The following is a 14,366-nucleotide window of genomic DNA, read 5'->3' on the forward strand; positions in this document are numbered from 1 at the left end:
GTCCTCATTTGTCATGTAGCTCCTATAACAAGCAAAGTGCCTGGCCTCAGGTGGGTGTTTAGTAGGTATTTTTTGAGCAAATGAACGAATGGACAAATGTGGTGAGAAGGCAGGAGGGAAGTGGGGGATGGAAGGGTGAGGACAGAAGACGGAAGGTGAGAGTAGCTGGCAGTGAGGAGAGAGGGCGGTAATGAGGGCAGTGTGAAAAGGCGAGGCTAGGGAGGGCCCTGGAGAAGGGGTCTTTGTGCTGGACCTGAGGAAGGAAGGCTTCCAGCCCCTGAGTGGTCTTCCCAGCGCTCTGTCTCCTGGGGCCATGCTGCTTGTGAGGTTTGAAGGCAGGGCTGGTGGGCGGGGCTGGACTTTATCTTGGGGTGCAGCCCTAACCTCAGATGGTGACAGAGCTGGAGCCAGCAGGGGTTTTGCAAACCGTCCCGATTGCAGCAGGCCAGCAGCCTTGCTGGGGACGGGTGGGTGGGGCCTGAGCTTATCTCCTGGGTACAGTCCTAACCTCAGATGGTGACAAAGCGGGAGCTAGCAGGCGTTTTGCAAACCGTCCCGATTGCGGCAGGGTTGGATGCCCTGGCTGGGAGTGACAGTGCTAGGTGTGGGGACAACAGAGGTTGGACAGTTTGGGCCTTCAGGGTGAAGTTTAGCCTGGGCGTGGGGGATGGATCCATTTTATGTATGCCCGGCCTCTGCCTACCTCAGGGCCCTGCTGCTTTCTAAAAGAGAAGTGAGAGGCTGCAGCTGTGTGGGTGGGTTGCTCCCTAATAGGAAGCCTGCCCCTTCCCAGGTCCTAGGACCCTCCCACTGCTCCCTGAGGTCGGAACTGATGGCCATTTTGATGAAGTCAAATTGCAGCTGTTTTCCTTGGAAAACCCCCACGCTCTGCCCTTGGGGAGAATCGCTCCTGTGCCATTGAGGCTTTCTGAGGCCCGGCCAGGCCTGCTTATGGGAGCAGCTGGCAGAGGCCAGCCGGAGTCCTGTCCGGGTCAGACCACTTCCACTGTGGCGCAGCCCTGCTGAGTCCTGAGAGGAGGGGTCTGCCCAGTGGGGGATGGTGAGGGTGATGGCAAGGGACTGACCTGTTCCAGAGGACCTGCACAGCCCCCAACCAGCCCTGGCTGTGGTTGCCTCGGCCTCTCCTATTCAGCCCCTCCACCCCATCGTCCCCTCACTGGCTCGGGGCAGGGTAGGGTAGAGGTGAAGAGGCCCCTTTCCACCCCACAACCCCAACCGGGATCTTGCAACACTGGGATGGGGGCCCCCGGGGGCCCTGGCATGTGGCAATCTGGGGGGGAGGTGTGCACCGAGCAGGGGGGCGGCTTTCACAAGTCTGACCTCGGCAGACTCACCTTGGGCAGCTTCCTCCCTCTTCGCCGGCTCCCCACAGCCCCGCTTCTCCTCTGCAGCTTCCCTGTGGCCTAGACCCTGTCTCAGCGCAGGACTCTCATCCCGCTGCCCAGTTCTGCTCAAGAAGGAAAAGTGGGCCAGAGCTGTGGATTCTAAAGCAAAAGGATGGCATGTGGGTGCTGCTCAGACCTTGGCTTGCTGGTTTCAAAAGTCATGGAGTCCCTAGCCCTGGTGCCTTTTCCAGGCAGGGTTTGGCTCACTGCCCTTCCCTGGGTGAGAGGAGGGGCAAGGGGCAGCGATAAGCCCGAGCTGCACCCCCTAGCTGCTCAGGCACTGTCCTCCTGGCAGAAGGAATGGAGACGTCATTTGTAACCCCGTCTTGGAGTGAAAGAAGGACACGTTTTCCTGCCTGTCCCCTTCTTCCCTCTTCCCCCCCATCCAGCCTCTCTTAGCTTCTTGTCTTCTTCTCAGCCACCCAGACACCTCAGGGCTTTTGCGTTTGTTCTTCCCTCTGCTCACCTTCCCCCAGTGGCCATCTGCTTCCTCCACATTTTTTAGGTTTCCACTTAAATGCCACTTCCCAGAGAGATGGCCCGCGAGCACCCCAGCTAAAATAGCCTCCCTACCTGTTTGTTTATTTGGTTTTCCCAGTGGGCATGTTCAGGTGGAGCAATCAAGAGAATTTAATGAAGGTACTTTATGGGGGGGGGGTGCCAGCCCAGCAGGGGAGCCCTTGCCACCTTCCAGGGGCTGAGAGGGTGGGAATCCCATGAGAAAACTCCGCCACTGTCCTCTCACCCTCTCCCCACCTTCCCTCTCCTGCCAGTGTCACCCCCACCCACAGGGCAGGGAGGCACCCGCAAGGGACCCAGTGGGGTGATGAGGGCAGAGAGGGCATCTGCAGGGGCCAAGGAAGACATCCAGCATGCTTGCCTAGTGACTTTTCTTCCTACCTCGTCAGCGGAGAACGTGTCTTATTCACAGAAAAGATGCTCAACAAATAGTCATTGAATAAATTGCTTTGGCCCAAACCATCTGAGGGTTGGAAGCCTCTTTCTGAGAGTGTGCCTTCCGGCTAAGTGTCATCTCCTTGGGACATGATGTGACCTAAAGGATTGGGATGTGCTCAGCTGCTCCACATCCCGTGGGGATCACGCCGGGGAGGTGGGGAAAGGCTCCACCAGACTTGGCCCTGAGGGCTGACAGGGTGGAGGGGCTATGGGAAAGAAGCTTGGGCTTGATGCTGAAGCAACCCAGGTCCCATCACCCACACCTTGAAAATAAGTCAAAGGGCAGTGGTCTCGAGCTGAGAGGAGGAAATCTGGAGGTTGAGTCACTTGCCGTGCTCTGTACAAACCCCCCTTATGCAACCCATCCCCCTGGGCTGAAAGGAAGGTGCAAGGATTCTCCCAGGCACCCACAGCCTCTGTCACCTCCCCCCTTCCAGACTCAGGAGGCTCCCATCAGTCCCTCCACTGAAGGGGCCCCAGGACAGGGAGGAAGGAGGGACAGTGCCCGAGAGACACGGAGGCAAAGGAAGGAAAGAGGCTGGGTCCTGGGCGAGACAAACATGGTGACGTGGTGCACACAGGTGCTGAGCTGCGGCACTCTCCCACTGGGGGGTGGACCAGGATGATCCAGACACAGTCTCTCTCCCTCTCAGAAACTTATTCCTTGATGCTCAGGCTGTCCCCGGGCCTCTGACGCAGTGGGCCAACTCATGATTACTTACTGAATGTGATTCCTGTGCCCTTTTGTGCTGTGTATCCTTGAGGGGAGGGTGCAGCACGCAACAGAGAGACGGCAAAAGCACTGAGTGAGCTCCAGAAGATGCCTCTTATCCCCTCTGGCCCTCAACTGCTTTATCTATCAAATGTGGCTCACACTATCTTGCTTGTCTGAGGACAAAGCCTTCCAGATGATCTCTTGAGGTCTCATCAGAAACCCTTGAGATCTGTGATTTTGTGCCTAACTTTGGTTGTGCCTCCAAACAGTTTTGTGACTCTGGGTAACTCCCTTCCCCTCTCTGAGGCCTCAGTTTCCTCCAAATGAAGAGTTTAGGTGAGATACCTGCGGCCCTTTCAACATCTAGCAAAATGAAATCATAACAAATATTCATGCTTGCCATGTGGCAGGCCCTGTTTTTCTATGAATATAACAACACTGTAAGGTGGTTACTAATATTACTCCCATTTTGCAGATGAGGAAACTGAGGCACAGAGAGGAGAGGTAACTGGCTCAAGGTCGCACAGCTAGTAAGTCTCAGAGGAAGATTCAAACCAAGGCTCTTAGTTACTGTACTGTTCTGCCTCTGCAGTTCAATGGAAAAGAAAATGCTTTGAATGTGGGTTTCACTGGGCCTTTCCCAACTGGTTCCTCTCCCAAGCACTCAGATTCTCAAGCTTTAGGAAACCAGAGCCCCAGGGGATGAGGGACAAAGATGGGAGCGTGGGCGGGAGAAGTGTGTGTGTAGGGGGCTGTCTGTCTAGTAGACTGAGGCTGTGGAATTGGGGAGAAGAGATCCAGTGCTGGATCAAGAGCTAGGGGACCGGGAATATGGCAGAGCCATCAGCAACTTTCCCTTGGCCACCTGGGGCAGGAGCTCCCAGACCTACTCCTCAAGGTGAGAGAGAGCAGGCCTAGGCACAAGGGACTGCATGGTGCTGGCTCTCCCTGCAAGCCACAGTGTGTTAGGACACTGTTAGGACAGTGTGCATAGGCTGCTCCAGGCCCTGTGGGGGGTGGGGGGTGTGCCTTCAACTCACAGAAGGGGTGATGAGGATGTGGGAGGAGAGCAGAGTGGGCTGTGTGGTGTTGGGAAGGGCTGTGGGCAGCACATCTGTATTCCCATGTGCTCCTCTGGGCATGGAAACCAGGTGTGAGACCCAGAACCCTGCTTCCCTGCCCTCGGGGTCCTCCGTGCCACACACACACAAGGACACACACACACACACACACACACACGGCCCAGGCCCAGCGAAAGCCCCAGCACTGAGTCACAGTGCAATTTTATTGAGCCACAGAATCATTATGCTGGGTCCTGCCCTCCCTTGCCACCCCCCTGCCATTTGTCCATGGTCTATGTCTCAGGCTCAGCCTGTGAAGGGCTCTAGGGCCCCAGCAGGGTCGGGGGCCCGAGGGTCATGCCCGGCCGGGGGCCCTGGTGCCCACAGTCTGCCAGGCAGGCTCAGCTGCAGCCCCCAACGCCCTTGATGAGGTTGGCTGCCTCAGGGATCTGGCGGAAGAGGTTGCGGAGGGTGTCTAGCTCCTGGGTGAGCTGCTCCACGCGGCTGCGGAGGCGCTCGTTCTCTGCCATGTACTCCAGCACCTTCTGCTGCGTCTCCAGAATGCGCCTCTTGGCCTTGTCGCGGCTCTTGCGCACGGCGATGTTGTTGCGCTCCCGCCGCAGCCGGTACTCCAGGCTGTCTTTGTTCACTGCCTTCTTGCCCTTGTGCATGGGGCCAGCTGGGGAGGGCGCCTTGAGGAGGGGACTGCAGGGGGCTGCGGCAGTGGCCAGAGGGGCCTGAGGGGAAAGCAGAGAGGGACAGAGAGGTGAGGGCCAGCCGGAGGCAGAGGCGGGGGAGGCGGGGGAGGAATGGCAGCAGCCAGGGCACACTTGGGGCATCAGAGGAATTGGATTCAGAGCCAGCTCCTGTCTCCCAGGTCAGACTGTCGTTGCCCTGCCTCTGGGATGGATGGTGGCCCAGACGTACGGGGTCCTCTGCTTGAGACCAAACGCCCTTTCGTGTTCTCACACTCTCTGCAGACACTGTCCTTCAATCTATCTCGAGTCTCCTGTTCTACGGTCAGCAGGCATTTCCTCTTCTAGAGGCAGGCGGCAGAGAAACAAGAGGAGGGGGCACGGTGGGCAGCAGAGAAGCTGGTGGGGACCTCAGATAGGTAAGTCAGCTGGCCACAGGGGCTTCAGGACACGCTGGGCCAGGTGGCAGAGAAGGAAAAGGGGGTCGTGGTCCGGTAGTGAGCACAGAGGTCTTCGGGGTGGGGCAATATCACAGAGCAGCACCACACAGACTTGGCGGCGTAAACGGGGAGCTCGCGCTTCCCCCACCCTCAGCGGCCTCTCTCCAGCCCTGGGTGGCAGGGAGGAGAACTGACCTGCTCTTACCTTGAGAACACGCAGGGGCTGGCCAGGTGCTGCCAGGGCCGGGGGCAGGTGCATGGCTGTCTGCCCACAGTGTGCCACTTGGTACTGCAGGGGATTGTAGCTGCCTCGGCTGGCACTTCGGCTGCCCTCGGGCCCCCGAGGCTCCTCCTTTACCGCCACAGCCCTGGGGTCGTAGCTCCCCGGGCTGCTGTAGATGCCAGGCCCCAGCGCCTTCCTGTCTGGGCCGAAGGTATGTGGGGGGTAGGCGAAGGGCCGCGGATCAGGAGGCAGGTAGTGGGGGAAGGCAGGGGTTCCAGGGCCCTTCAGGCCTCTGGCCTCAGATGCAGGCTTCACGGCAAAGAGGTCGGAGAGGAGCTGCTCCTCCCCAGACTCGATGTAGGCGGAGAGGTCGATGGAGGCCTCGTGCTCACACATGTCCCCCAGCTCCCCGGGCCCGGCTTGGCCCCCTGAGAACTCCAGTGGCTGCTGGCCGCCCCGGGGCTCACACTCATAGTAGGTCCCGTGGGACATGGCCGGCCCGCCCCCTCGGCTCCCCGCCCCGCCTGCTCTCGGGGCGCCCCTTGGGGTGCTCGGCCTGCCCTCTCTCGATCTCCTCCTGCCCTGGGCCTGCCCTAGACCTGCCCTCTCCACTCTCCTCTGTCTCCTCCTGTGTGGCCTCTCTCCTCCCTCCTCTGCTCTGCTTCCTTTTCCTTCCTCTGTAGTCAATGCCTCTCTTCTCTTCCCTTTTTTCCCCCTCTCTCTCCCTGGGGTGACTCAGGGAGGGGCAGGGCGTACCCCAGAGGGGGGGATGCAGGCTTTAGAGAGAGGGGAGCCCTGGTCTATTCAGCAGTTGGGGGCATCCTTTGGTCAGCGTCCAAGCCAGGTTTCTGGAGATGCCCAGGAGCTGATGCTTCTGGGAATGCCTCCCCACTCCCTGTTAAGCCCAGGGGATTCCAAATCCTCAACGAGGGTAACACCTCACTCTGAGTGTCCTCCTCCCTCTGACTTCCGAAATGTTCTGTGCAGAATGAGGTGCCAAGTCAGAGTGAACAGAGGAAGCCCTCTTCCAGTGCCGACCCCCAGCTTGGTCTGAGCTCCTCCCTTGACACGCCTTTCTCTGGGTCCCCCCAGTGCTGGGCTCCACCTACCCCCAGGGACAGTCAGTTCCTTCTGTAGCCCCACCTCCCAGAGCATTCTCCTGGGTGCAGACCAGGGGGGATGTCGTTTGAGGGATTTAGGGTGCAGTGATAGGTTCTACGAACAAGCCGTACATGGGGGCCTGTGTCGTGGTCCAGAGTATGCTCATTTGCTACGTTTTTTCAGAGTCTGTGCAATAGCCCACGTACTAACGTGTTTCCAGCCCTCACTACCTCTAGCAGACGGGAACAGTCCCTGAATGCCTGGGCCTGGCTGAGGCACCTGGTCAGGACTTGGGCCCTGCACCCCAGGCCCAGGCAGGCTGCTGCCCTCAGAACAGATGTCCTCCTCTGGTGGCTCCAGCGCCTCTCTTTTCCAGCTGCCCTATGCTGCAAGGCTCAGGCTGGCACTTTGCCCCCAATTCTGGGCCTGAGGCTCTGCCTCCCGTTTCCTGTGCCCTGGGCTGCAGGGCTCAGGAGCTCGCTGCTGCTCAGCTTGCTGTCTTTCCTTTTGCATGGCCGTTCTCTGACCTCCAATGTGTGTCTCTTGGGTCTACTTCCTCTTGTGAGGCTTGAGAAGCCTCTTATGTCATCACCTCTTTCTGGGGCTCTGTTGTAGGGTCTCTTAGGAGAAGCTCCTGCCTCCCTCTCTGCACCTCTTGGGCCTGTCCCCCACTTCCCTTTTCTCTTTTCTCTGGGAACTCCTCACTCCTTCCTGCCAGAGGCACCTGTGGTGGATTTAACCTGTTGGATTTCATCTCCAAAAGGGGCTGTAGGTCTAGTGAAAAGAAAAGGACACACAGGAATGTATTACTGGCTCTTTTATCACCAGCAAATGCCATGGGTGCCCTGTGGGGCCAGAAGTTTTTACAAGTTGGGCACACCAAGGGCTGGGTCACTGTGAGTGGGCCACAGCGGGGCAAATGCAGAGGATATGTGTGGCATTGAACACTAAAACAAAAAATGCAAATGTAACTGGTTAGCATCCTCTTTCCATCCTCCCTACCCCAGGTGCTTTCTGTGCACGGCTTGAGGTATGGCCAGATCTGCTTTCTCTGAAAGTCCTGAGCTGGCGTGGGGAGATCTGCGGGCGTCCCAGAGACAGATCTCAGGAACCAGAAGGGGAGATTTCTGCCCCCCATTTCAAAGCTGAGGACAGCTTGGCGGCAATGCCTCTTCTGACCACCAGGTGGCAACATCGGTCCAAATGTCTAGACTCGAGGGGCTGATGTGGTCGGGAGTCAGGTGGACAGCAGAGGGCAGCGTCCCACAGCGCGCAAGACACCGTGGGCATCGCCAGGCGGGAAGAGGAAACGTGGCCGGCATGGGGGCCTGCAGGGCAGTTAAAGGGAGAAAGGGCAGGCTGGGAATGCTGGTCCCAGGGCCTGTCCCAATGAGAAGAAATTCTGTCCCCTCCCCTACTTTGAAATAATGACAATGGTTAGGCCTTGCGCTTTCTGATAAATTAACGCTTTTTCTCTTGTTGAAACATATGATTTTTTGTGCTGACCATAAGTTAAGTAGGAAAATAGGCAAGGCAGACCGTATTTTCATCCCTCTTTTATAAACAAGGAAAACAAGGCTGAGAGGCTGAGCTGCCCAAGGTCATTTTGAGGATGCCTGGTTCACCTTGGAAGAAAGGGCCCTGGGCTTGTTCTGGAAACGGCCCTGGGACTGAGGGGTGGGAAGGGTTTGCTGTGTGACTCAGAGACCTTTCAGAGAATTTTCTTCACCAAGGGCCACCATAGGGAGGGGAAGTCTGCGTCACTAGCTAGTGACCTGGGCAGTGACTGGGCCCTGGAGGAAGCGGGAGGTGTGCAAAGGGAGGTGTGCAAATAGAGCCAGCAGGAGGCGAGAAAGTCAGCAGCTTAGGCCGTGGCGAGATGGCCTCGCCTCCCTGGCTGGCGCTGACGTTGCCGCCATGTGCCGGCATCCAGGGGTCTGGCCGAGGCGGGCAGCACTCTGGATGTCAGGGCAGGGTGGGGACTCTGGACAGGAAGGGGGTGGGCAGCGGCAGTCAAGGGCTGGGGGATTCTTGCTCAGGAGAGGAAAGAAGCCCTCCCCAGGCAGCAGGGTCATTTTCCCTTTGCCGCTGCAGTCGCTACCTGTTTGGATTAACTGAAACAATGCATGTGTATTATCTTAGTGACTGTGTAACAGGTCTCCTTCCAGTGCCACCTCCTTAGTGAGCCAAGACTTTCCCAACAGGAAGACAGCCGAGCATGGCCGTGAAGTGTCAGAGAGAACCGGGCTCAAATCCGGCCTTTGTCACTGACCAGCTTGATGACCTTGGGCAGGTTACTTAATCTCACTTGTAAAGTGGCAATAGTAATGCCTGCTTCACAATGTTGTTTAATGAAACTGTAAATAAGATAATGTCTGTAAAGCAAATGGTCTCAGTTAATGCTGAGTCTCCTTCCTCTGACCTCCCATTGTGGTTTTATCTGTGTCTCCTAAACAGATGCACTACCTATTGCCCGATGCCTCAATTTGACAAGAATTGTTGAGCACGGAGCTACCAGGCACTGCACAGGCTCTAGGGATGTGTCGGGTTCAGCCCCTGCCAGTGGAAGCTCACAGCTCAGCGGGGGAGGGGGAGGTCCACAGGCAGGTGGTTCCCAGGTGGCGTGGGTGGTCAGTGATGCCACGAAGTGCACACGTGCACCATGTGCATTCTTGGCTTCTTTCCCCCGCACACTATTTGCTCTTTGAGGGTAGGGTCACATACATCTTTTGGACCTCTTCAGCTATGGTGATCATATTTCCTGAATTAAAAATTAAGGACAGGTGGGTCGATACATCTGAAAATTCTTATGGGGACCATGGAATAAAATATTTGATGCCTGAAGCTGACTTGGAAAATCCAGGAATAAATTTGCTATTCCCACAGTATATAGTAAAGTATTTGGATACAATGGTCACAGAAAGATTTGTTGTGTGACTATATTAATAAATGAATCCACAAGCAGCTATGATTTCAGTGACTTCTAAAAAGTTCCCAGAGTCTAAGTTCAGAGCATGTGAAATTCCTAGCATTAAAGTGACTGACAGGCCAAGACAGGGTGAAGGCCCAGGTTAAAAATAAATGCATATTGCCCAGGAGGAGCCCCACATTTGCCCATTTGATCAGTTTGAAAAGATCAGCAGGTGTCATCTTACGGAGAGAGAGAGGGGTCCCCTGGGGACACATGTCTCCGTGGAGTGGGAGGGGATGGGGGCTGGACCCGCCTCAATGGGGCGACACGGAGGAGACCCGGTGCAGGCAGGGAAAGGAAAGGTGCATGTGTCGGGGAAGAGGGGTCCCGAGGGGTGGATGCGAGGCTCGGAGAACAGCCTCTTGCACAAGACTGGCCTCTGCCCTTTTGGGACAACCTGAAGTTGGAAGATTGAGGAACCGTTTGAGATTAGGTCCAACCCTACCCCCTTCAAAATGCTAAACAGGTGAGGTGACTTGCCCAAGGACACACAGCTGTTTACTGGCTGGCCTGGGACTAGGAGCCAAGTGTTTGCCCCTGTGAATGGTGCTTCCAGCCTGTCTGGAGGAATGACAGCCACAAAGCAGATGTGTTGGGGCCAGGCCAAGACTGGCAGAGGAGGTGTCTTGCTTGTTTGTGTCCTCACAGTGTCCCAGATGGTGAAGGGTGATGTCTTAACAACCTTCCACATGTCTGTCAGCAGTGCTGGCTCTGGAATAATGCCAGACAGGACCCTGGGACAGCTGCCCATAAAGGCAGGGACAGGAAGTGATGACTGAGTCTAATCCCATCAACTTCCTCTAGCAATTAACCCAAAACACCAGGAAGTACTAGTACCTACCTCACCTGCTTCCTCCTTTTCCCTGGTCCTAGTCCAACGGTCCTACTAGTCTTCCTCTCAGGTGTCTCCAGCTGAGTGAACCCAGCCCCACCTCCCACGCCTTCCCATCAAGCCCCTTGGACCCTGAGTCTCTCCCGATTCACCCTGGCTGTCTCGGTGTGAGAAGCCTTTGCTGGCTGGGCTTTGGAAGGACTGTCCCTGCCTTTCTTCCCCCAGCTCACCTTGGTGCTGTCTCTGCCTTGCCACATTCCCACCTTGGGTAATAATGAGTTCTTCTTCCCAGTTTGCAAGCTCTCAGTATGGTGCTCAGAGCAGGAACTTAATAATACTTCGTGACTCCACAGAAGGAATGAGAGAGTGTTGTTAGATAAAAGTTATAGGAGGCCATTGTTTTGGACTAAGCTCCTGCACGAGGCCCTCACAGATCAGACCAAAAATCTAAACGGACTCACCCATGCTAAAGTTCCATGTCACCAAGACTAAACTAAGTTGCTATTGGACCTCTGAGATACAGATAACAGACAGTTTCCCAAACATACCAGTTAAAAATCTTCAATCAGCATGATAATGAACTTCCCTTTGTTTTAATCCTCACACAAAAAAGGTAGCCTGAAGTAACCTGATGTTAACTCATCGCTTATTTTTCTATTGTTCTGTCCCCTAGTCTCCCCCTTACAATAAAAATTAACTTTGAAAAGTTACCGGCTTTCTTCAGCCCTTCTCCATAAACCCAACCTCTTCCCCTCAGCTCATGGGAACACTTACTCTATTTTATGGAATGAGGTGTTGCCTGATTCTGGAATTGTGAATAAAGCCAATGAGATCTTTAAACTAAATTTATTGGGGTGGGGAAAAAAAATTTATTGCAATTTTGTCTTTTGACAGTGTTTTTGGTTCAAAGAGAGTTGTTTGAATGTGCTGGCACTGAGGCCTGGAGAGTGGAAGTCACGGAGAGCACGGCTTTAGGAGTGCCACCCTGGAAGGCACCTGAAATGCCTGGTGATTCCTGTTTCAGAAGTTGACTCAATTATCAACACCACAAACTTCATTTCCATTTAAAATTTTATTACATCAAAAGAAAAAAAAAAAAAACTCTCCACAAAACAAACGCAACCCTAAAACCTAAACCAAGTTAAAGACAGAAGATTATTATCAAGGTTCTAACTCAGTCCACCCCCCAAAACAACCTTACATTAAAAATCCGAAAGAAATAGAAACACTAGCTTCAAAAATATTTATCCAAAAAGTAAGGCATCCACTTTACAAAAAAATAATAATTGAAGGAGGTGAGGAGGTTGGAGGAATGGGAAGGAACAGGAAGATGGTCCCCTGACCCTCTAGGGGCCAACCCCAGCCTGCCTGGTTCTACATGGAAGGGGCCATAATTCGGACCAACCGTGGCATCTCACCACCTATGGGGCAGGCAAGCCGGGTGGGGAGCTGGGGGCATGACCCAGGCCAGGAGGGGCTCCTGGGTACTCCAGTTTAAGCAGACGGAATGCAGAGGGGGGTGCAGAGAGAATCCTGCTGTGTCCTTAGCACAGCAGGTGTCGCTGGGGAGGCCTCAAGGCCCAGGGCTAACACCAAGGCTTCCTCTGGAGCACAGGGGACAGTCAGAAGGCCGCATGCCACAGGGGGCCTTTCTGAGGGTCTCTGTGGTGGGTGCCATCCTGCCACTGCCCTCCCATCCTGCCCCAAGACAGGACGGTGGTGAGACTGGAGAGGAGGGAGGGTTATCTGACTTAGGGAGGGGTGGGCAACTGGCCTTCGGAAAACGGCTCTCCCCAAGCAGTCTCTGAGGACGTGGAATGGGCCCCTCTGGGGAGGTGGGAAAGTACCCTTCCTCCCGGGGGAGGCATTCAATACCAGGTCTGTCCTGAGGGTTAGAAATAAAGGAGTATTTTTAGGCCCAGTTCTTGGATGGGGGTGCGATTTAAGGCTGATTTGGCTCTGATTTCAGGCCTGAAGGGCTTGGGGATCCTTCACACCCAGTCCCTGAGCCAAGGTCCAGAGAGGAGGATGAGGGCCTGCTGGGGGCGGCTGGCAGCGCTGGCTCGGGGTGACTGTGCCGGGGTGTGGCTGCAGGGCTGAGGGTGACTGCTCCTTCCCTAGGGTGGGAGGGGAGCTGCTGAGCGGCTTTGTCACTAGGAGAGAGATGTCCACTACATTAAGCGTAAGAAGACTTTCTGGCTTCCAGAAGCTTTGGCACCATGTTGGGGCCGGAGGCAGGAGGCAGGGGCAGGGCTGGGTCTCTGCAGTCTGAACCCTTCTCAATCCATTCCACAGGCCTGGCTTGAGGGGAGGGGTTGGGGCAGCTCTCCCTGTCCTTGGTCCCTTGCTCAGTGGGGAGGTATTACCCTGAAAGGAGCCTTACTCTGACAGGGAGTCCAGGCTGGGGGGGGTGGAGGTAGGGCAGGAGCGGGGCAACGAGGGCAGAGGGCAGCATCCCCCTGACTTTGGGCCCCTGGTGGACAGAGAGGGGTTTGGGTCTCTCCAGCCAACCTTTACTGGTGACACATTTCCTTGAGTCTGTCCCCCCAGCCAACTCACTGTGGCTGCCACTGCTCTCTGAAGCGAGGCCTCCCTTGGTCAGGAGTAGCGGGGAAGGGCAGCCGTGAACTCAGGTTCCTGAAGAGGCCCCCGAGTCTGTGGCCTGGAGGGAGGCCCTGCGGGCACCCTTGGCTCTCCGTTCCTCTCTAAAAGCTGAGTGTGGGCAGCACTGGGGTGAGAGGCAGGTTCTTTGGGTACAAATGTCAGTGTCTTTGTTTACAATTTCTCACCACCCATACCCAGGTCCTGCCCTGCCTGACAGAAGCAAAGAGGGGAGTGTGTGTGTGTGTGTGTGTGTGTGTGTGTGTTGGAGGGACCCAGGCAGGGAAGGAAGGCAGGAAGGGGATGAAGGGGAGAGTAGCTGCTGAGGGAGGCAGTCCTCAGGGCTGGGGCTGCCCCACCAAGTCCTTGTCCTTGGTGGCAGTGGGTTGGTATATGGGCTGCCGCTGCTCCTCCATGTCATCATTTGTCCCCTCTGTCCCTGAGCCCCTCTCTGCCTCGGGGTACACGACTACACACATCTTCTGGCTCACCAGGGTTAGCAACTCTGTAGAAGGAGATCACACAGAAACCAGGTCGGTGCTGAGCATCCCGCCAGCCTGGCCCTTCCCAGCTCTCCCCGCCCAGGTGTGGCCTCAGCAGTCAATGCCTTTTGGAGACTCCCTCTCCAGGGGACGGCCACCTCATCTGCTCCTGCATCTTCTGTCAGCTGCCCCTCGCTCATCCAGGCCCAGCCTTCCGCCTTCCCTATGCCTACTGACCCCAATTCCAGAGTCTCTGCTGGTCTCCGCCCAGCCTGGGGCAGCTCCTGCAGGAGGGCTGACAGGTCGCCTGTGCCTGTGGGTCTAAGGTCTGCATGGAGACTCCTCAGAGGTCTCTGGGAAGACATCTGCCTTTCCTGACCTCAACTCCTTCTCCAGAGCTCTGTGGACTCGGGGGAAGGTGAGCCTAGACCTCCCGATCCTGGTGGCTCACCCGCCCTGTCGCTGACCACTCCATTGCTCTAGCCACCCCAGAGCCTCCAGCAACTCACCAATGAAGTCATCGAAACACTTGGGCTTGTGTTGCCAGTAAACACCCAGGAAATAGACGGGCACTCCTGTCAGCATGATGGCCAGGCCGGTGCCGCACACCACCGGCTCCGACCACAGGCTGAAGACCAGCAGGAAGGCCCAGAACAGCAAGTAGATGATGGGGAACAGGAGGTTGATCTGTGGAGAAGAGGCACTGTGAGCTGTGTGGTCCCCGCAGCCCCAGGCTCAGGGCACCCTCTCTCTTCTTCCCCACAGGGAGTGTTCTTGAGCGCAAAGGTTGGGCCTCACTCAGTTCTGCGGCTCCCACAGCCCAAGCCCTGATAGGGCAGGTGCGATGGCAACCAATGTTGATAACTCGAGCAGTGGGACAGG

General features: G+C 56.1%; 2 protein-coding genes across 2 annotated transcripts in view; both read right to left on the bottom strand.

Moving 5' to 3' along the window:
* Window positions 1–4,347: 4,347 nt before the first annotated feature.
* Window positions 4,348–6,131, bottom strand: CEBPE (CCAAT enhancer binding protein epsilon). The gene is made up of 2 exons (XM_069463486.1): window positions 5,480–6,131; window positions 4,348–4,876 (listed from the first exon to the last, which is right to left on the bottom strand). Exons 1-2 carry the CDS (start codon window positions 5,987–5,989, stop codon window positions 4,541–4,543), a joined length of 846 nt encoding a protein of 281 aa, XP_069319587.1. The 5' UTR covers window positions 5,990–6,131; the 3' UTR covers window positions 4,348–4,540.
* Window positions 6,132–11,531: 5,400 nt separating this feature from the next.
* Window positions 11,532–14,366, bottom strand: part of SLC7A8 (solute carrier family 7 member 8) — a 52,195-nt gene continuing 49,360 nt past the window's right edge. The window contains exons 10-11 of the mRNA XM_069463497.1: window positions 13,994–14,171; window positions 11,532–13,507 (exon numbers count right to left, since the gene is read on the bottom strand). Of these exons, the coding sequence (XP_069319598.1) occupies window positions 13,341–13,507; window positions 13,994–14,171 (345 nt within the window). The 3' untranslated portion in view covers window positions 11,532–13,340. The remainder of the gene's footprint in view (window positions 13,508–13,993; window positions 14,172–14,366) is intronic.

This window comes from Eulemur rufifrons, chromosome 2, assembly GCF_041146395.1.
Source record: "Eulemur rufifrons isolate Redbay chromosome 2, OSU_ERuf_1, whole genome shotgun sequence".
Taxonomy (NCBI): Eukaryota; Metazoa; Chordata; class Mammalia; order Primates; family Lemuridae; genus Eulemur; species Eulemur rufifrons.